Source organism: Hyla sarda, chromosome 4 (assembly GCF_029499605.1).
Source record: "Hyla sarda isolate aHylSar1 chromosome 4, aHylSar1.hap1, whole genome shotgun sequence".
NCBI classification, from domain to species: Eukaryota; Metazoa; Chordata; class Amphibia; order Anura; family Hylidae; genus Hyla; species Hyla sarda.
This window is the reverse complement of record NC_079192.1, coordinates 151623385-151646046: the sequence shown is the minus strand read 5'-3', so window position 1 is coordinate 151646046 and position 22662 is coordinate 151623385. Positions and strand designations below refer to the sequence as shown.

Genomic DNA, 22662 nt, shown 5'->3' with positions numbered 1-22662 from the left:
AGTGTATGTATATAGATGCTTAAAACAGATGATGCTGTTTGCCATACATCAGAATCCATTTCCCATTAATGTATATTATTTATAAATAATTAAAAATAATTAAATAGAAAGGATTGTAACATTCTTTTTTGGCCATACACAATAGCGTAGTTGACCATGTTTTGTGTACAGCAGTGGTCTCAAACTGTGGCCCTCCAGATGTTGCAAAACTTCAACTCCCAGGATGCCCGGACAGCCAAAGGCTGTCCGGGCATGCTGGGAGTTGAAGTTTTGCAATGTCTGGAGGGCCACAGTTTGAGACCCCTGGTATACAGCAAAAATAAACATACTGTAAAGGAAGCTACGAAGCAGAGACAAACCTGCAGTGTGAACTTCTCCTAACCCATTATGACCTGCACATGTGCACAATGCACATCAATGAAGACTAATGACTGTCAATGACTTTCCAGCAGTTTACAATTTATTTACAATCAAGAACTGACAGATCATAGCAGTGAAGACTGACATTAAAGGGGTTATCCAGGAAAAAACTTTTTTATATATATCAACTGGCTCTACAAAGTTAAACAGATTTGTAAATTACTTTATTAAAAATTCTTAATCCTTTCAGTACTTATGAGCTGCTGAAGTTGAGTTGTTCTTTTTGGTCTAAGTTCTCTCTGATGACACCTGTCTCGGGAACTGTCCAGAGTAGAAGAAAATTTCCATAGCAAACATCTTCTACTCTGTGCAGTTCCCCAGACAAGCAGAGATGTCAGCAGAGAGCCCTGTTGACAGACAGAAAAGAACAACTCAACTTCAGCAGCTGATAATTATTGGAAGGATTAAGATTTTTTTAATAGAAGTAATGTACAAATCTTTTTAACTTTCTGGAGTTTTTTTCCTGGAATACCCCTTTAACACTGTAAGAGTAGAACTGGACGGCAAAGAGATTGACACAGAGTTATATGGTACAAACAAATATATTAACCCTAAACCGGATGAAATCACTAGAAGTACAATTCATGGTAAAAAAATAATAAAAATAGTGTTACCGATAGGATTTTCCACATCAAAACCACACACCCCGGATCACAGAAATTATGTACCTAGATTTCATTTTAAAACCCAAATTAAAATGAGAATCCTAAACTTGAAATGGCCTCATATTAATAAATAAGAACTTTTTAGCAAAATAAATATGTTGCTATAGTGGCCTCCATTTTGGCACTCAGGAGTATAAATTTCGCAATAGCACAACATCTTCTTACACATGGTTAGAATTTTTTAGATTGGTTACATTGCAAAGATGCCAAGACCTATGGACGATGACTATTTGGTGACCATGTTGCTGTGTAGCCTGAGCCTGTGTGTCCTACTGTTAACAGAACAGGCAGGTGTAAGTCTTATGTGTGCTTTTTTTTTAAACTTTACTTGGGCAATAAATGTAACTTTTGATTTACTAGCAAACAGCCATTTTTTTAAAGATTTTAATATCTTAAATCTAATATTTTGTTACATTGGACAGAGCCTATATTTGCAACCTACCTGATCTTTCTGATCTGTTAAAGTGAGATGTTCATCGTCGACCTGCATCATTAACTCTTTCACCTTCCTCTCCAGTCTGCGGTTGTTCAGTTGGAGATTTGCCCGGTCCCTGAGGGAAAGGAAAGCACATTGTTTTGAAATTGAATCAGGAAACGGTGCCAAATCCTTTTCAACTTTTCCTCAGAATGCTGATGAAACGTACATTGCATTTAATATTCTGCAGATTTACTGCTTGCAGCAGAGAATGTTTCACTGTCCTTTATTTTGTCATTCAGAAAAGTGATACAGTTACTGCATCCTGCACCAGAATGTCAATAACGTAATATTTTGTAAACTTATTCTGATGGGGGAAGTCTACTGAGGGCTAGAACTGACGGTGATCCAGGTCACCAGAACAAGAAATCAGCCATAGACAAGTATTCAATCCAAGGCATTCTGGTACAGTATTAAGGTTGCTGGTGATGTGATGCTGACATTAGTGGAATACTAATGCTCAGCTTTCAGCTATAATACAATATACCCGTCTCCAAAGAAAATCCTCCTCAGTTTGTTATTGTAATAATGTCATATCTTCATTGTGGTATGCTTAATAATAGGAAAACTTGAAAATTCCTTTTTCAGGACAAATTCAATATATGGTTCTTCTTAATGTATAGTTTAACTAGTTGGCTGACCATCTGTCATATGGATGGAAAAGTTATTGCAAAAAAGCAAGCCTAAAATGGTGTAAATCAAGTTCGGGGGATACTTATAAGACTCCTTATCACATCCCCTGAGCTTAGCATTTACCTCCCATTTTTTGTAGTAAAGTTCGGTGAATAGTTAAACTCCTATATCTCAGGAATGTGGAAAGAGGGGGATTACCAAGTAAAAAACTTTATTGTTATTAGACACCCAAGGCTACAACATCTTATAACAAACTACATTTTTTGGATTGACCATAGGTCCTCTTTAAAATGATTGTACACCAAATGTTGTTATCGACAGGCTCAGGTTATGAATTGCAAAAAAATATGCAGATTATAAAAAACACCCAGGTCAGCTGTCATGTTCCCAAGTGTATAGCTGTAGAGTCTCTAAGAATTTGCAGACTATAAATTAACCAGAAAGAAGTTCTATTTCTAAATATTTATAGTGCCCAGCTTGTAGCTCCAACACAGAGACCTAAAGTGATCTGATTGGATTTGTCTGATTTAAAATAATAGTCCAATCATGTCATGGCTTTATTGATATATAGAAGAATTTCTGTGCTTGTCAAAAGTCCTAATAGGTAGACAGATATACTACTTTGGCATCATTAGGAAAGAAGAGGTTAAATGCAATTAAAGCCCAAGTTGAACTCCACATACAACAAGCGCCTCTACCTTTCTTCATTTTCCAGGCGTTCTTCCAGCTCTGCTATTCTTCCTTCCATCTGTGCAACAAGCCCTTCTTTATTGGATCGATGTGAAGTTTCAAGATGAGCTATTCTGCTCTTCAGATCTTTGTTCTAGTTTTTAAAAAAAAAAAAGTGCAGTGGATCAAACAATATCCAACTTTAAATGTTGCACAAGTTATAAAAACAAAGACGGATGTTTGAGCAATCGCTACTGAATATTGAAGAGACAATTGTTTTATTCTCGATCCTGTAGAGTCCTACACTTGCACAACCTGCTTACGTCAAGGATAAAGCTGGACTGAAAATTAGAAGAGGAAGTCTCACTAAGACAATTCTAGTAGGGCATATGGACACATGGGGAGAGTGGGACTCACTTTAGATCTTTCTATTAACTTGGAAGCCACAAAGGCCTCATGCATAACAACCATGTGCGCAGGGCTGCTGGCACACAATGTGCCTATAGGTGCAAAACACAGACTCCAGAGGCACTTCATGTGCCCTCATAGAAACAATGCCTCTAGAAAAAAAACACTGTGTATTGTAACATGCAAGGTTTTCTGGTCTAACAGAATCCATATCGTGCGCACATATGTATATTATAAGTCCATAACAGTCTATAAGCACTACTATCATACATCCAAAAACACACATCTGTTAAAGGGTAGTGTGCACAAGTCCTTAGACAAAATGCTTCTAACTTTACACATACACATTGAATGGCGCCATATAATATTAACCATCCCTGCAGTAGCCCAAATGTGTGGACATGTTTTCCATGGCTGCTTTGCTTTAAAATTGTTTAAAGAAAAAAATTACAGCTTTATCACCCACACCAACCTGAATATACAGGTGATTAGCCCAGGTGAACCTGAGAAAAACACAGCTATTACCGAGATATAGGGCAATCATGTAATATGCAAATTGTCCACTAAGTGAAATGGAGGCGGGTTTGAGGAATTGCAATGCTGAGGTTGTCGTCTGGGTCCAGTTTGCAGTACACGGTACTTTGTACCCTGTGTACTGCTGCCTCAGCGCATGTGCCGTAGCATTGAAGCACAGCAGCCACATAGGCCAGGGCTCCCACGTCATGGAGACGTGGGAGAGAGGAGGATGTGAATTGTCAAGTCTTCAAACCCATCTCCATTGCACTTAGAGGATAATTTGCATATTACAAGATTGCCCTACATCTAGGAAACATATATGCCCAGCAGAGGTGAGTTGGTATCAGAGAGTTAGGCTCAGAATTTGGGCTAGGGTCCCATCTTAAATGAGGCCACCTCCCCGTGGTGGATGGGGGACACATTTTGATCAAAAAGTGCACTAAGAGACTCAATTTTTTGACCAATGTGTGCTGCTGCAATCCTCTTTTTTGTGTACTCTGTATCTGCCACAGCAGTGTGCACCCGTGTATTAGGTTGTTGTGCTGACTATTTTTCTTTTTGCTTGTATTTACTACACAGGGGGAATGGCACCCTCTTTAGCTGTGCACCCCTCCCCCTTTCTCCCAGGTGGTGTTTTAAATTGTATATGGATCCAGCATGTCACCCAGTCAGAGGCTATATGCCCAGCAGAGGTGAGTTGGTATCTGAGTGTTAGGCTCAGAATTTGTGCTAGGGTCCCATCCTAAATGAGGCCACCTCCCCGTGGTGGATGGGGGACACGTTTTGATCAAAAAGTGCGCTAAGAGCCTACATTTTTTGACCAATGTGTGCTGCTGCAATCCTCTTTTTTGTATACACTGTATCTGCCACAGCAGTGTGCACCTGTGTATTAGGTTGTTGTGCTGGCTATTTTTCTTTTTGCTTGTAGGAAACTATATATATATATATATATATATATATATATATATATATATATATATATTTATATCTAGTGTGGACTAGTACCTGAGAATAATGTCTTGTCTTCAGTTTAACCCCTTGTGCTGTCTTGTTCCATCCAGTAATTGTCTCAAGCTCTATATTTGCATCTTTGAATAATTTAGTGATCATGTGATTCTGTTATAGGTATTTAAACCTGTATAGGTTTTAACATTTGGTATTTACTATTAAGGCAAAAGTGCGGAAACGCATCAGATGTGCATCTTTTCCTGAGTATTTACCTGAATATTTACTGAAGAGCAAGCTACTGCATTGTGTTCGACATATCTCTGATTATGATCAGCCTGATTATGGGGGCAGCCATCTTGTCACAGGTACTTTTAACTGCATTTAGAGATATGTCTTACAGCAGCCACATACACCACAAGAGAAAGTAGTCTGGAGTTGACTTAACCCCTTAAGGATCCGGGGTTTTTCCATTTTTGCACTTTCGTTTTTTTCTCCTTACCTTTAAAAAAATCATAATTCTTTCAATTTTGTACCTAAAAATCCATATGATGGCTTATTTTTTGTGCCACCAATTCTACTTTGTAATGACATCAGTCAATTTACCCAAAAATCTACGGCAAAACAGAAATAAAAAATCATTGTGCGACAAAATGGAAAAGAAAAAAAAATTTTTTGTAACTTTTGGGACCTTCTCTTTACTCTGTAGGTCCATACGATTAAAATGATACCCTACTTATATAGGTTTGATTTTGTCGTACTTCTGGAAAAAATCAATCAAACTACATGAAGGAAAATGTAAATGTTTAAAATTGTCATCTCCTGACCCCTATAACTTTTTGATTTTTCCGTATACAGGGTGGTATGAGGGCTTATTTTTTGTGCAGTGATCTGAAGTTTTATCGGTACCTTTTTTGTATTGGTCGGACTTTCTGAAGCGCTTTTTATTGATTTTTTTTCATGATATAAAAAGTAACCAAAAATATGCTATTTTGGACTTTGGAATTTTTTTGCGTGTACGCCATTGAGCTTGCGGTTTAACTAACGATATATTTTTATAATTCAGACATTTCTGCACGCGGCGATACCATGTTCATTTTTATTTACACAGTTTTTTTTTTTTATGGGAAAAGGGGGGTGATTCAAACTTATTAGGGAAGGGGTTAAATGATCTTTATTCACTTTTTTTTTGCAATGTTATAGCTCCCATAGGAGGCTATAACACTGCACACACTGAACTTTTACATTGATCATTGTTATCCCATAGGATAACATTTATCAATGATTCTGCCACTTGACTGCTCATGCCTGGATCTCAGGCACGGAGCAGTCATTCGGCAATCGGACACACAGGAGGAAGGTAGGGACCCTCCTCGAGTCCTCCAGCTGTTCGGGACATTGCGATTTCACCGCGGCGGTCCCGAACAGCCCATTGAGCTAGCCGGGAGTAGTTTACTTTCACTTTAGACGTGGCGATCAACTTTGAGCGCCACGTCTAAAGGGTTAATAGCGCATGGCAGCGATCAGTGCCGTGCGCTATTAGCCGGGCCTGCTCCGCGTTATAGAAAGGGAGCAGACTCAGGGCGTACAGGTATGCCCTGGGTCCTTAAGAGGTTAATAACTTCTTTTAGAAAGTTTTTTAACCCCTTGCCGCCGAATCATGTCTATAGACGTCGGATTGCACAGGTCCTTCCCGCATTCTGACGTCTATAGACGTCATTCAGTTATCCCGGCGATGCACAGCATCGTACGGGTTAACTGGCAGAAGTTACGCTGTTACCAGCGGGGGGCAACTTCTGCTAGCCCCCCAGGACCATCTGTGGATGGTCCTGGTCAGCGATCACTGTGATTGGTCCCTGTGGACCAATCACAGTGTCTCAGCTGATGCGGGGTGAAAGTTCAGATCCCCCGCTCTGCCCTCCCCTAGACGTCGGGCAGGGCGGGTAAAGAGGACCCCGAGAGCTGCGGGGGAACTGCGGCACATACCTGCGGGGAGACGGGCGCGGCAGTGGGGACCGGCGGCAGGCACACGTGGAGGCGACAGGCAAGTGGAGGAGGAGGCGGCGGCGGCATCAGAGACAGCAGTGAAGATCATCACTGATCTTCGCTGCTGCTTCTAGGAGTTTCAAAACTACAACTCCCAGCATGCCCAGACCGGCTTTGGCTGTCTGGGCATACTGGGAGTTGTAGTTTTGCAACATCTGGAGGACCACAGTTTGGAAACCACTGTGCAGTGGTCTCCAATCTGTCCTCTTACAGATGTTGCAAAACTACAACTTTCAGTATGCCCAGACAGTCCAGGCATGCTGGGAGTTGTAGTTCTGTAACATCTGGCCCTGCAGTGTGTTTTGCAACCAGTGTGCCTCCAGCTGTTGAAAACCACAACCTCCAGCATGCACGGACAGCCAAAGGGCATGCTGAAAGTTCTAGTAGTGTGCCTCCAGCTGTTGCACAACTACAAGTCCCAGCATGCCCTTCGGTCACTGCATGCTGAGAATTGTAGTTTTGCAACAGCTGGGTACATTCACACAGTCGGGTTTACAGCGAGTTTTCTCGCTGCAAGTTTGAGATGCAGCATTTTTCCGCTGCAGCTCAGACTCCCAGCGCGAAACTCGCTGTGAACCTTATATGTTAATGTACCCTAAAAACACTACACTACACATAATAAAAAGTAAAACACTACATATACACATACCCCTAACACCATCCCCCCCAATAAAAATGAAAAACATCTGGTACGGCAGTGTTTCCAAAACTGGGCCTCCAGCTGTTGCAAAACAACAACTCCCAGTATTGCCAGACAGCCACTGACTGTCCAGGCATGCTGGAAGTTTTGCAACAGCTGGAGGTACCCTGTTTGGGAGTCACTGGCGTAGAATACCCCTATGCCCACCCTATGCAATCCCTAATTTAGGGCTCAAATGCGCATGGGTTTCTCTCACTTCGGAGCCCTGTTGTATTTCAAGGCAACAGTTTATGCCCACATATGGGGTATTTCCGTACTCAGGAGAAATTGCGTTACAAATTTTGGGGGGCTTTTTTTCCATTTACCCCTTACGAAAAGGTAAAGTTGGGGTCTACCCCAGCATGTTATTGTAAAAAAAATATTTTTTTTTTTTACACTAACATGCTGGTGTTGCCCAATACCTTTTATTTTCATAAGAGGTAAAAGGAAAAAAAGACCCCCAAAATTTGTAACGCAATTTCTCCTGAGTACGGAAATACCCCATATATGGGCGTAAAATGCTCTGCGGGCGCACAACAAGGCTCAGGAGTGAGAGCGCCATGTACATTTGAGGTGATTTGCACAGGGGTGGCTGATCGTTACAGCGGTTCTGATATAAACACACAAAAAAAAAAAAACACCAACATGTGACCCCATTTTGGAAACTACACCCCTCATGGAACGTAACAAGGGGTATAGTGAGCCTTAACACCCCACAGGTGTTGGAAGAATTTTTGTTGAATATGAAAATTTTTTATTTTTTCACAAAAAAAATGCTGCTGTTCTCCCAAATTTTTCATTTTCACAAGGGGTAATAGGAAAAAAGCCCCCCAAAATGTGTAACCCCATTTCTTCTGAGTATATAAATACCCCATATGTGGATGTTAAGTGCTCTGCGGGCGAGAAGGAGCACCATTGGGGTTTTGGAGAAAGAATGTGTCTGGAATTTAAGGCCACGTGTGTTTACAAAGCCCCCATAGTGCCAGAACAATGGATCCCTCCCACATGTGACCCCATTTTGGAAACTACACCAGTCACATAATGTAATAAGGGGTGCAGTGAGCATTTACACTCACAGGTGTCTGACAGATATTTCGAACAGTGGTCCGTGAAAATGAAAAATTTTATTTTTCATTTGCACAGCCCACTGTTCCAAAAGTCTGTCGAACACCAGTGGGGTGTAAATGCTCACTGCACATCTTATTACATTCCATGAGGGGTGGAGTTTCCAAAATGGGGTCACATGTGGGGGGGTTCCACTGTTCTGGCACCATGGGGGCTTTGTAAACGCACATGGCCCCCCGACTTCCATTCCAAACAAATTCTCTCTCCAAAAGCCCAATGGCGCTCCTCCTCTTCGGAGCATTGTAGTTTGCCAGCAGAGCACTTGACGTCAACATATGGGGTACTTCCATACTAAGAAGAAATGGGGTTACAAATTTTAAGGGGCATGTTCTCCTATTACCTCTTGTCAAAATTGTAAATTTTGGGAAAAAACTGCATTTTAGTGAAATTTTTTTTTATTTTTCATTTACACATCTGACTTTAACAAAAAGTCGTCAAACACCTGTGGGATGTTAAGGTTCACTGTACCCCTTGTTTCTTGTGGGGTGCAGTTTCCAAAATGGTATGCAATGTGTTTTTTTTATGCTGTTATGGAACCATAGGGGCTTTCTAAATGCAACATGCCCCCCCAAAAACCGTTTCAGCAAAATTCACTCTCCAAAATCCCATTGTTGCTCCTTCTCTTCTGAGCCCTCTAGTGCACCCACAGAGCCCTTTACATTCACATATGAGGTATTTCCCTACTCGAGAGAAATTGGGTTACACATTTTAGGGGGCTTTTTCTCCTTTTACCCCTTGTAAAAATTCAAAAACTGGGTCTACAAGAACATGTTAGTATAAAAAAAATTGAGATTAAGAATTTTCTCCTTCACTTTGCCGCTATTCCTGTGAAACACCTAAAGGGTTAACAAACATTCTGAACATCATTTTGTATACTTTGAGGGGTGCAGTTTTTATAATGGGGTAATTTATGGGGTATTTCTTATATGAAGACCCCTCATATCCACTTCAAAACTGAACTGGTCCCTGAAAAATTCAGATTTTGGAAATGTGAAAAATTAGAAAATTGCTGCTGAACTTTGAAGCCCTCTGATGTCTTCCAAAAGTAAAAACATGTCAACTTTATGATGCCAACATAAAGTAGACATATTGTATATGTGAATCTATATGTAATTTATTTGGTATGTCTATTTTCCTCACAAGCAGAGAGCTTCAAAGTTAGAAAAATGCTACATTTTCAAATTTTTCATGAAAATAAGGAATTTCTCACCAAGAAATGATGCAAGTATCGACGAAAATTTACCACTATGATAAAGAAGAATATGTCACGAAAAAAAACAATCTCTGAATCAAATTCATAAGAAAAAGTATCCCAGAGTTATTAATGCTTAAAGTGACAGTGGTCAGATGTGCAAAAAATGCTCTGGTCCTTAAGGCCAAAATGACCTCGGTCCTTAAGGAGTTAATCATGCTCTGTGACCTATGCAGAGGTCAGTGTGCAAGGAGAGAGAGGAAGTAAGCTGTGACCATCACCCACTGTGTTATCTTTATATAAGTGTTAATTGTTATTGTAATCCAGACTATTAACTATTAACAGGATGACTGCTAAAAGGTGATCTCTACTGAACAAGTATTGAAAATAAATAAAAAAATATGCTGAACACAGAACATTGATGTAAACCATAAGTCATTTTCTGATAATCCAATTTCCTTAGGCTGCTTTCACACTATGAATTTCTCCGTTTAAGAACTTCCGTCAGAAGTTCCGTCACTACAGCTGCGAAACCCGGCCGTTACAAAACCTCTGACGGCCGTGACTAAATTGCATTGCAGCCTATGGGGTTGTGTAATTGCCCGTTTGCACCCGTATATGCCCGTAATTCATTACGGGCGTTATACAGTGACGGGACATCGTGGCGGAAAAATTACTGCAGTCATTTTTCCGCCACGATGTCCCGTCACTGTATAACGCCCGTAATGAATTACGGGCATATACGGGTGCAAACGGGCAGTTACAAAACCCCATAGGCTGCAATGCAATTTAGTCACGGCCGTCAGGGGTTTTGTAATGGCAGAGTTTCGCAGCTGTAGTGACGGAACTTCTGACGGAAGTTCCTAAACGGAGAAATTCATAGTGTGAAAGCAGCCTTAAATAAAAGTCAGTTTACTCTGAATGGTACTGAAATAGTCTGATTAGTCAGCTTGTTGTCAAAACATCTGAAAGGGTTTAATGTAAGTAACCATCTTTAAAAGGAGTTATGCCAAGATTTAAAGTTATCAGCCATCAATCATATAGGTAATAACTAGCTTATTTGTTAGTCCATTCTTGTGATTCTGGGGCTGCCAGTGGTTGAACTCTTACTCTAGTTATTAATCCTGGTAGAAGCTTTTTTTTAACATTAGTATTAGGTAAATATTAATGTTCAACAATCAATAGTTAACAATTCATTTGTACAGGTAGATTATACTGGCCCAAAAGGGAACAATTTTAATTTATGAAGCAAATAGAATTGAATAAAATTCACTTGTATGGCTGCAGAAACAAGCTAAGCTTTACCTGTCTCTCCAAAGACATTTTATCACACTCCAGATCTTGCCTTAAAGCACGTTCTTGAAGCAGTTCTCCCCTCATTTGTTCGATCTGTCACACAAGATATAGAACATTTCATTTAATACAACATCAAAAGGTTAATATAGCAAAAAAAATATTATTTTATTTTATATAAAACATTATATAAAACACCAGGTGGTGTTCGTCGACAAAACACATATCTACTGTATTTTGCCACATTCAGCCAAACACCCTGTTATTTGTGTTTAACAACCAATCTAACCCTTTTTTTTTTGACGAAAACAGCACCACTTCTGTTCACAGGTTCCTTGTTGTATTGTAGCTCAGTCCTGTTCACTTCAATAAAGTTTCAATCTCACACTCAACATTTGAACAGGTGTGGTGATGTTGCGGTAGGAAGGTGGAATGCAGCCATGTTTTTCTAATCCTGGACAACCCCCTTAACTTTTCCCTAGCTATGGATCATGCTCATGAGCCCACCAATGATGCCACTATTAATGAACACACATTTACAGCACTACAGTAAAAGGGGACCAATTGAGCCTATTTTACCAATCAATAGTCCAATGTCAGTAACGAGGGTTGTCTCATAAACAAAACTTTGATAAATATAACTACTACTTCTAAGAAACAGACAGTCATAAAAGGGTAACAAGATACAACTAGGTTCAAAAGTATATAAAGAAAGAATGTAATAGTTCTATAAATTATAAACAATTCATGAACCTACAACTCATATATAAACCATGGTAAACTTCTGGAATGACTGCTACCTTCCTAACGAATTCAATAACAGAAGAAGTGGCCCCACATTCCAGAGAAATGAGGTCACATTGGACTGTGAGGACTCACATGGTTTTACTTCTAATGAGAGTAAACCACTATTCACATCCGTCTAATTGCACTGTACAAAACAGCCACAGGTGTTATAATCGCCTCTCTTCAAATTACTTTTCTAGTAAAAAATACCACTGCAAGAAGAGCATTTTAAAGCCTTGTCCACACAGCCAATACCAAGAATGGATCTAAGAACAGAGATATTTCAAAGGGTTGTAGGGAAGGTTGTAGTGTTTTGGGTTTTGTTCTGTCCAGTAGTAGCACCACTAAGTTGTGTCTAGTATTACAGCTCTGCTTTATTAAAGGGGTACTCCGCCCCTAGACATTTTATCCCCTATCCAAAGGATAGGGGATAAGATGTCTGATCGTGGGGGTTCCACCGCTGGGGACCCCTGGGATCTCGGCAACGGCACCCGGCTGTCATTACTGCACAGAGCAAACTTGCTCTGTGCATAATGACGGGTGATACGGGGGCCGGAGCATCGTGCTTGTGACGGCCGCCACACCCATTCCCATAGACTTGTATTAAGGGGCAGACCATGATGTCACGAGGGGGCGGGGCAGTGAAGTCACGATGCTCCGACCCCTGTATCGCCCGTCATTACGCACAGAGCAAGTTTGCTCTGTGCAGTAATGACAGCGGGGTGCTACAGCCGAGATCCCAGGGGTCAGATCAGACATCTTATCCCCTATCCTTTGTATAGGGAATAAGATGTCTAGGGGCAAAGTACACCTTTTAGTTAACAATGTAGAAATTAGCCAGCAAGTCTTCATTTAGTTCACCATATTGATGCTGTAGAAAAAAAAAATATATATATATATATATATATATATATATATATATACATCACAAGGCCCCATGGTCAATGAGTTGAGGGGCAGGGTGTGTTTTGCAGAGTGGAGAGCTGCTCATTGCATTGGCATTGCACACTATGGCAATAAACAGGAGCTGCTATGTACACTGGGGATCAAAATTAGAGAACACCACACAATTTCCTAAATGTCAAGGTCATAGTGTAGTCCTATGTGAATATATCCTAACATGAGTAAAATAGCTGTATTTTGAGCTTATTTCAGAAATGGTATTTATTCTGAAGCACAGAATAAAAATGTAAATGAGATAATTGAAAAAACACTGATCAAAATTAGAGAACTCTTTCAGATACCTGCAAGTTATTGGTGTTAAACTGGTAACCTTAATGATCTGACAACCCTTATTTAACTGGCAGCCTAACTTTCCAGTTTTCACTGCTCCAAAGTGATGTGCTGCTCCAAAGTGACTGAAACCCTCCAGCAGCAGGTTGTCCAAATGAAGGCCAAAGGGGTGACCCTTTCAGCCATAGCAAGAGAAGTTGGTCGTTCCAAGTATGTGATTTCTAGAATATTGCATCTTCACAACATCACAAACTCATTCAAGTCCCCCAAGAAGGCTGGTCGCCCTCGAAAGACAAATGCAAGAGAGGACAGGATAATGCGGAGAATTTCCATGGGTAATCATTTCAACACTGCAGCTGGATCTGTCTCGTCATAGTGTCTTGACGTTTAAGAGCATTTGGAGTGAAAGACCACTATGCAGTGACCAAACCTCATTAGCAGAATGAATCAAAAGTCTAGACTCACCATTGCTGAGGAGCATGTTGTGTGGACAGAGGAGAAGCGGTCTAGAGTTAATTTTAGCGATGAAAGCAAGTTTAATTTATTTGGGTCTGTAGGGAAACATTATGTTCATCGACAAACGGGGGAAATACTTAACCCAAAGTGTGTAAAGAAGTCAGTGAAAGGTGGAGGAGGAAGTGTCATGTTTGGGGAATGTTTTCTGCTGCAAGAGTTGGAGCTTGGAGTTGGAAGTGTGTATCAGAACCTTCTTCAACAACACGTGGTTCCTTCCTTGCGTTCATCACTCAATCAATAGCAATTATCATGCAGGACAATGCCTCCTGTCACACAGCAAAACGAGTAAAGAAGTTCCTTGAAACTAAAAACATTGAAACAATGAATTGGCTGCCCAGAGTCCAGATCTAAACCCAATAGAAAACCTCTGGAAAATTCTTGGTGACAAAGTTATGGCCAAGAAACCCACAACAGTCACAGAACTGTCGAATGGACTGGAAGAAGAGTGGACCAAAATCACACCAGAGCAGTGTGAGAGACCAGTGATGTCCTGTGGAGGGCACAGATGTGCTGAAGTAATTCAAAGCAAAGGCCTGTACACTTTCTACTGATTGTTGCCCCTTTTTACTTCTTATCATCTAGGTTACAGACCACCTCTTTATTCTGAAAGAGGTTGTCTGCTGGAGGGGCTGCTGCTGACATCACACCCTTTCTCTAAACATAGCAGGGGTGGGCCAGGATACTACACATACACTCTGGCTTCCCTGACACCTTATATGACAGGAATCTTAACTTAATGTAAAAATAATCACTGAAGATTTAGACACACAGGCTCTGCTGCTTGTGTGCAAGTGGTACTGTGCCTGAAGCAGTCAGTGGTCATGCAAAGTACTAGTAGCTTGCATAAAGCCTGCAGAGCCTGTGTGCCTTAAGTGTCAATCACAGAGCCAAAGCCTCCCTTGCTGAAAGAAGTGAAAGGGAGCTTAGTAATGTGCATACCAGAATATTGGAGGTGAGAAAACCCCATTAAATCCACTGCACTACAGAAGCTCACCCATCCCCAAGCCCTGCCCACTTTTTTAAAAATTTTTGCTAATTCTTAAGAATGGTATAAATACTATAGAACACTGGCATAAATATCTCCACTGTATCTTAGATGTATTCTAAACCTACATTAGCAGACACTGGCAATATTAAGGTTGCCATGGAGCCATGTTCCCCTTTTCATGGGAAACAGCCCATGAACATTAAAGAAACCAGCAGATCCATGCTGCCCGGAATCAGGATTAAAGGGGTACTCCGGTGAAAACCTTTTTTCTTTTAAATCAACTGGTGGCAGAAAGTTAAACATATTTGTAAATTACTTCTATTAAAAATTATTTTTGGAATGCTCTCTGATGACATCACGAGCACAGTTCTCTCTGCTGACATTATTATAATAATAATGCTTTATTTATTGTTGTTCTTAATGGGATTTGAACCCAAGCCCCAGCACTGCAAGGCAGCAGTGCTAACCACTGAGCCACCATGATGCCCTTAGTATACATCTGCTATGCATGGTTTCTAAAATGGACAGAGATGTCAGCAGAGAGCACTGTGCTCGTGATGTCATCAGATGTCCTCAGTGTTCCTCTGTAGCATTCAGCAGCTAATAAGTACTCAAAGGATTAAGATTTTTTAATAGAAGTAATTTACAAATATGTTTAACTTTCTGCCACCAGTTGATTTAAAAGAAAAAAGGTTTTCACCGGAGTACTCCTTTAATATTGGACAAACTTTGCAGTGAAAACTAGCAACTGCAATTCAAAGTCCTATAACCCAAAAAGCGTTTCCGGGCAGATTCCGTCAAAGGATCAAACATGCTAATTTCAGCGGAATCCAGATCTGCATCAGAGCTTCTGCTGCTGAACTTACATAGTGTGCACTGAGCAGCAGAATCCCATTGGATCAAAAAGAATTCTGCTGCAAGTGGGTTCAGCTTAGAAGAATATCCATAGTGTGCTAGGTCCTAAGGGTGATCCTACACATCACGGTTACTGCATGTGTTAACCTTAAACTTTATCTACTACCATGTGCAATTAATGTAACCATGACATATAAAGATCACCATGACTATGCATAGTGTTGAACTAAATAACTGATTAATATGAAAGACTTATTGCTAGGTATATGACTACAGCCTTTTAAAATCAGTTGTCAGGCAGTGTGTACTTAGCAACCAGTCTGTCTCAGCTTTCTGACGTTTTCTGCTCAAAGCCAAATTGGCACAGAGCCGAGAGGAGAGATGGGGCAGGTACATTTGGCATGACTGAGATCACTCTCTTCTCTGTTTCTTCCTGGCATGAATTCAAAGTCTTGTAAATAATTCAGTTCTTTTTTTATATTCTATTTTATTAACAAAGAAATACCTTTGGAAAAAATGTAAGCTTCGCTAACAAAATTGTAACATTTAAATGGCAAATGAGGGACCAAGGAGAAGTCTGTCCAGCTGGTGCCATATGTATCATTAGAGACACATTTTTAACTTCACTGTGTATTTGTGCAGCACCAGTATTATGGGGTGAGTGAAAATGTATGACAAGTCCTTACAATAAACTAGGATGTACAGACACACCAAAGAAAAACAAGACATTCATTAAGGAAGTTATAATTGACTCTTTAAAAGATAATGATACAGATCTTACAGTGTCAACACCCTTTTATTACTTGATCTGCATAAGACACGCCTTACACAGCTATCAAATAATGTAATAGAGCTCCTATGAAGAATCTTTACGAAGAAACCTCACTGCCGTTATTTTATTACAGCTCTATTTGTCTACTCCAATGGTATGTAACCAGTTCCATTCCATTTAGCGTAAGTAAATAATAATCATCAAGCGTGAATTGGTGAAATCCAATGCTGTTGCCATGAAGTGCGCTCCAATGTGTCACAACATAGCAATAGTGTCCCAAGTTATGTAGGTGCATTGTGAATTGTGTCAAATAAAATAAAACAAATAAGTGCTGCATTTTAACCACATATAGTAAGAACAGTATGAACTGCTAACTGCAGTTGTAGAGCATTAAAAAGGGTTTTCTGGACCTGTGGAATAAACTACTCTGTTAGGATGCATTCACACCACAAAGTGCAATACTTCAGTTGAACGAGCCAAACAAAGTTATTTTTGAACTGTAACAGTTTTATTGCCAGACTAAAAACTGTGGCAGATCACGGTTTTCAGTCCGGCAACAAAACCGTATACGGTCCAAAAATTTGTCGACTAGAGTCACTATCTGTCTATGTTTGGCTTGTTAAACTGAAGTATTGCACTTTGTGATGTGAATGCACCTCAACTCAGTACAACCACTACACAATGGACAGAGCTCTGTGCTCCTGGCTCAATCCACTGTGTATGTGGGTGCTGTGAATCTGGCAAACAGCTGATCAGCAGGGTGCTGGGTGTTGAACTCCCATAGGAATTAATGAAAAATTCGCAAGAACACCCCTGCAATGGATTATGTATGTTCATTTAAAAAAATTATAATAATGTAAAAGAAATTAATTTATAAACTAAAATGTAACACTACTAGTAGTACTCTTTTAATACATTTCCTATTTGCTGCACAGTGAATACAACAGTCACCTGCATGCTATACTTGGCACAGCCCACTATAAGATTCTATATGTTGGCTCATGGCATGCTAATTCTACACTTTTTTGGGGGGGATTTAAAAAATTGTGAGAACTTTGGGGGGAAAAAGGGCCATTAGTAGAAACATACAAACACCAAGGTTCTCTCTCAAACACAAATGCTGTTATTTAACTCTCCTGCATTTGTGGAAAGCATTATATTTTCTGGAGACAGGGGAATTGTAATGCTGGTGCTAATTGGGGCTCGCAGAATAGCAGTTTCCTCTGGCAGCAAAGCTGTTCATTTTTAATGCATTATTTTCAACCTCAGCGGAACAACAAACATTGTACATTTCAGCAGAAGTTATCACAGCTGGGTTTGGTGAATACTGAAAACAAAGTATTTTCAATGAGCCATAATACCCCTCTGAGAAACGGCATGGATTTAATAAACAGAACCCATGTTTATGCTAGACGTGGTATTACGAACAGCTGGTTATCATCGTCTTGTTAATGAAACTGCACAATTTCATTTCTTCTCAATTATTGATATCAGGGAGCCTGGAACCATCCCTTCATGTCTTTTTAAACCGGTCTGTAATCTTAGTAATCATAAATAGCGTGTGTCATGTAAGCCCACGCTGAGGGGGAGAGGGAGCCGTTCTAGTAATGAGGTGCATATTCTATTTCTCCAGACAGATGACTCCAAGGAAGGCACAACGGTATAAAGAAAAAGACCTCAACGTTAGACACTTCATTCACGGGAAACCAGAATTCATTTCTACAGTCTGAATGGCCTGCTTCATACACCTGGAGCAGAGAGTGGAACAGGTGTTGGGAAACCAAGCGGGAATGCTGCTCAGAAAAGGAAAACTAAAATTGACTAGCAGAGCCACTGTAACTTTACCCTGCCATATTTACACTGTAACCATAGAAATGTTGTGCTCTCCCACGGTTTCAGGGAAGAAATCCACAGTCAGAAGGTTCTCATTAGATCTCCCCACCCCCCTCACTTTGTAGAATTTTTACAATTAACTCCTTTCCTGTTCATGGGGTCCCCACAGCCCCATTTTGGAACACATTATAGTCCCCTAGGAGTTTTTCCTATAAGAAATTCTGAGCCGTAGGACAAGGCTTGTAATTAAGACACTAAACTTTTCTCTTAGAAACCTAAATTCTCCAAATAAAACATCATTTAAACCCTTTATCTAAGCAACCGTTCACAGCCTGGCACTACTAAACGTACAATATATTACACAAACCTGGGATTCAAAAGTTCAAAGCCAGGATCAGTTTCTTTTACCTATTTCTACAATGATACACACTGAACTATCAATCTACAGTCGGCAATTGTCAACCCACATTTGTGTGTCTTAGTAAGTACCGTAGTTACACTACAAAATAACAATTGTATGCTAAGCACAAAATACAAACCTTTAGCATCATATGCATCTCTGATGAAAAGGATTCTATATAATTCATCATCATTATTATTATTTTTTTTTTGCTCTTGTTTGAGAGTTGTTGGGCTTTTTCTCACTGCAAATGAAAAATGCAGTCTTTGAATCCACAGCCGAAATCCGGGTGTGAATTTGGAAGCTGAATCTGTGTTAAAATGCTCTGAAAAGTCCTTTATTTTAGGAGCTGAAAAAATCAGCACCATTGTTTGGAAACAGCACAGTGATTTATCAATGCTGTATGCACAGTGAGACCTCTTCCCCACTGAAGTCAATGAGAACTGGTTTTCATGCAAAAATTAAGCATTCAAAAATGAATTTTGCTACGTGAACATGTCCTTAGGTCCTTTTTACATTACTGTCCAGTGTTCCATTCTTCATAGTTCTCTTGTATTAAGCAACTGTTTTGTTTCTAAGTTTCTGAGAACCTAAATGTTTTAATATGGCTACATGTCACTATAAAATTATTATGTTAGGAGCCAGGCTCCCATTTGCTTATAATACAATTATAATAGTACATCACTTATTTTAACCCCTTAAGGTCACAGGGATTTAACATTTTTGCACTTTTGCTTTTTCCTCCTCGCCTTCTAATTTACATAACAATTAGACCCATATGAGGGATTGTTATATGGTGTTATATAGGGTAAAATCTTATAATTGGTTCCCTTTAAAGGCAAGCGGTCTCCTGTTCACCCACACTATAACCCAGTGTATTAATTTTAGTGTGGTTGGACAGATGACCATTTTCCTTTAACACTGTAGGTGTAAAGTGGACTATAGAGCCATCCTGGTGATCACCTTATCATCCAAATGAATGGTTGTTCATATACTATAGACACCATCTTTGCTCAAGCTCTGGCTCTTAAAATTTCATAAGCCCTAACAAAGCATATGGAATAGGGCTCTCAGAGAGAGAACACCGTTAACAGTTTAAAGGGGAACACTGGTACATAGGTTCTTATCCCTGTCCCAGCTGTCGGACCCCTGCGATCTTCTGCCTGGGACATCAGCTCTTCTCATGTACAGAGCGACCTCTACTCCGTGCACGGATTACTATTGAAAGCTAAAGATAAAGCGCTTTTGTTACTTTGGCTTTCCCATAGAAATAAATGAAGGGAGAGTGTGGACCAGCACTTTGTGCCATGGTCGACAGAGATCCGTGCACAGAGTGGAGGTCGCTTGGTGTATGATGAGAGCCGGAGTGCCAGGCAGGAGATTGCAGGGTGACCCGTCATCAGACACTTATCACCTATCCTGTGGATAGAGGAGTAAGAACTTATCTACCAAAGTTCCCCTTTAAAGGCAGCTGCCATGTAGGTACAATTTACAGGATTTTTCTATTTGTTTGTTTAAAATAATAAATAAATTAAAAAAACATGAACTGACCTGTTCTCTGCAGCGAGTTATCCTTTCCAACAACAAATCTGAATTATTCTTCTCTTCATCAAGTTCCAACTCTAACTGGGATAACTTGTCCTAAAAAATAACAAAGCAGATCTGTATACTCTAGAATAGTAATCTATAGATGAAAGAACACAATCATTAACAAAAATTGTTGTAAACGTGTTGAGTGACTTGATGATCTATAATGTCATCTGCTATGTCAATGTATACAAATTTACCATTTGATCTGAAGGGGAGGGGGTGCCTGACTTGCAGGTGAGGGCAGAAGAACAATTACCAGTTTGTCTTTTCTTAAGCCAGGTATAAAGTTTGAATGAAAGATTGACAGAAGTAGTTTCTATTACCAGGATTGGTTTCCCTTTTCATACAACAATCAACACAAGTAAATATATGCAGTGCACTGGTCTGAAGACCAAATTATGCCCAACTTTTCTGCAGTACACTTTTATACAGCTTATATGTGATTTAGTTTTAGTTATGTGATATGATTTAAAAAATGCTGCATATTTGCTGCTGCGTATATGCCTACCCATTGAAGTCAATGGGTAGCAAAATACACAACCGATTTTGCAACTCATTGACTTCAATGGGTAGGAAAATATGCAGTAGCAAATATAGCCTGTGTGATCCTACTCTAAGGGTACATTCACACGTGCGTATTTTCTGCTTCAGATCTGTTGCAGATTTGCTTTAGCAGATTTTGCTCCCCACTGAAGTCAATGGGCATCCAAATCTGCAGCAGCAGATCTGCAGCAAAAATACACACGAGTAAATGGGTGTATTCAAACATGCAGTATCCTACGCATATTTGATGCGCAGGATTTCAAGCTGCAGATTTTATGCTGCAGAGGTCATGTAAACTAAATAACTGAACACAGCTTCAAATCTGCAACTTCAAATCCTGTGCATCAAATATACACAGGATACTGTGTGTGTGTGAATACACGTACAGTACTCTGCGCATATTTGAAGCTGCAGATTTTATGCTAAAGATTTACAATGAAATTTAAATATGCAGCATCAAATATGTGCAAAATACTGTAGGTGTGAATAGACCCTAAAGCAGCAGGTGTTCAGATGTCTGGTTTTCAGAGATAGCTGGGCACTAGAGATGAGCGAATTTTTGAAAAATTTGATTTGCCAAAATTTTCTAAAAAAATTTAGTTTGGTCCGAATTTATTCACAGTGAATCGCTAGTAAAAACGGCTATTTCTGCCCTACAGAGAGCCTCAATAGAGGTGTAGAACACTTTGCCTTGTCCTAACATGCATAGGGAGTGTGCTGTGTTAGTGAGATAATACTGTTATTCAGTATGACTTGCAGATTACTGGCATCGCTATTAGAATCCCTGCCATAGAGCGTCTGGATGTGGCAGATGTTTTGTCATTTTTATTTAATTTAATTTGAATTTATTTACATTTTTTGATTACCCATTCTGCTGAGCATCGATCTGGCAGTATGCCGCGAGGCTAGCTACCGCTTGTTCTAGCCCCTGCCTCTCAGCATACCCCCATACTCTGAGTGTCCACTTGAAAAGGGAGGGACTGCAGTACCAGCAACTTGGACAGGAGCACATTCAGCTTCTGTGCCATTGGATAAGTGGGCACAAAGCTAGCAGTGGCTGCAGTGAAAAAGCTCGTACTTGTATCTTAAAATCGAGCTGGTGGTCCTCCGCCAGACGAGATGCCACCTGCCACCAGTCCCTGCCTCTCAGCGCTCCCCTGATTGCGAAAGTGTGAATGTTTCATTTCATCGGTTATGGTTCATTGCTATCGCTCTATCAATTTTTTGAAATTTTAATTGAAATTTAAGATTTAATAAAAAAAATGTATGGTTACAAAAGCCCAAATCCAACAAGGAATCACATGTCACATGGCAGCACAATGACAGAGCCTAGAGGTGGCAGCAACATGAGGAGAACATAATCTGGCAGAATGACACAGCCTGGAATTGGAAGCACAAAGAGACGACCGTATAGTGGCTGAATGACGCATGCTAGAGTTGGCGGCAGCATGAAGAGACCATGGGGCCTCACAATCCCCAAGATAAAAAGATGAATTTTCAAATTTAAATTGAAGATTTATGGTAGCTAGAGCTACCATAAAAATGTTTAGGTAATGTCCCAGCAGCATGAGGAGACCATATAGTGGCTGGATTGCACAGCCTGGAGTTGGCGGCAGCATGAGGAGACCACATAGTGGCTGAATGACACAGCCTGGAGTTGGCTGCAACATGAGGAGACCACATAGTGGCTGAATGACACAGCCTGGAGGTGGTGGAAGCATGATTAGACCATGTACTGGCTGAAGGCACAGCCTGGAGTTGGCAGCTGCAAAATGAGACCATCTAGTGGCTTAAAGACACAGCCTGGAGTTGGCGGCAGCATGAGGAGACCATATAGTGGTTGAATGACACATGCTGGAGTTGACAGCAGCATGAGGAGACCACATAGTGGCTGAATGACACAGCTTGGAGTTGGCGGCAGCATGAGCAGAACATATTCTGGCTGAATGACACAGCCTGGAGGTGGTGGCAGCATGAGGAGAACATATGGTGGCAGAATGAGACAGCCTGGAGGTGGCTGCAGCAGCATCAGGAGTCCTGAAAGTGACCCGGTGACAGAGTGGTGCGGTGGGTGGCAATA

General features: G+C 40.4%; 1 protein-coding gene across 7 annotated transcripts in view; it reads right to left on the bottom strand.

Annotated features, from left to right (window-relative positions):
- The window catches only part of CGNL1 (cingulin like 1), a 144764-nt gene that overhangs the window by 5681 nt on the left and 116421 nt on the right, over positions 1–22662 (bottom strand). For 6 of the 7 annotated variants that reach the window (XM_056572407.1, XM_056572409.1, XM_056572408.1 and 3 more), the window contains exons 14-17: positions 20001–20090; positions 11079–11162; positions 2892–3016; positions 1528–1636 (exon numbers count right to left, since the gene is read on the bottom strand). In XM_056572407.1, the coding sequence (XP_056428382.1) occupies positions 1528–1636; positions 2892–3016; positions 11079–11162; positions 20001–20090 (408 nt within the window). The remainder of the gene's footprint in view (positions 1–1527; positions 1637–2891; positions 3017–11078; positions 11163–20000; positions 20091–22662) is intronic. The other variant, XM_056572411.1, reaches the window with a different exon arrangement.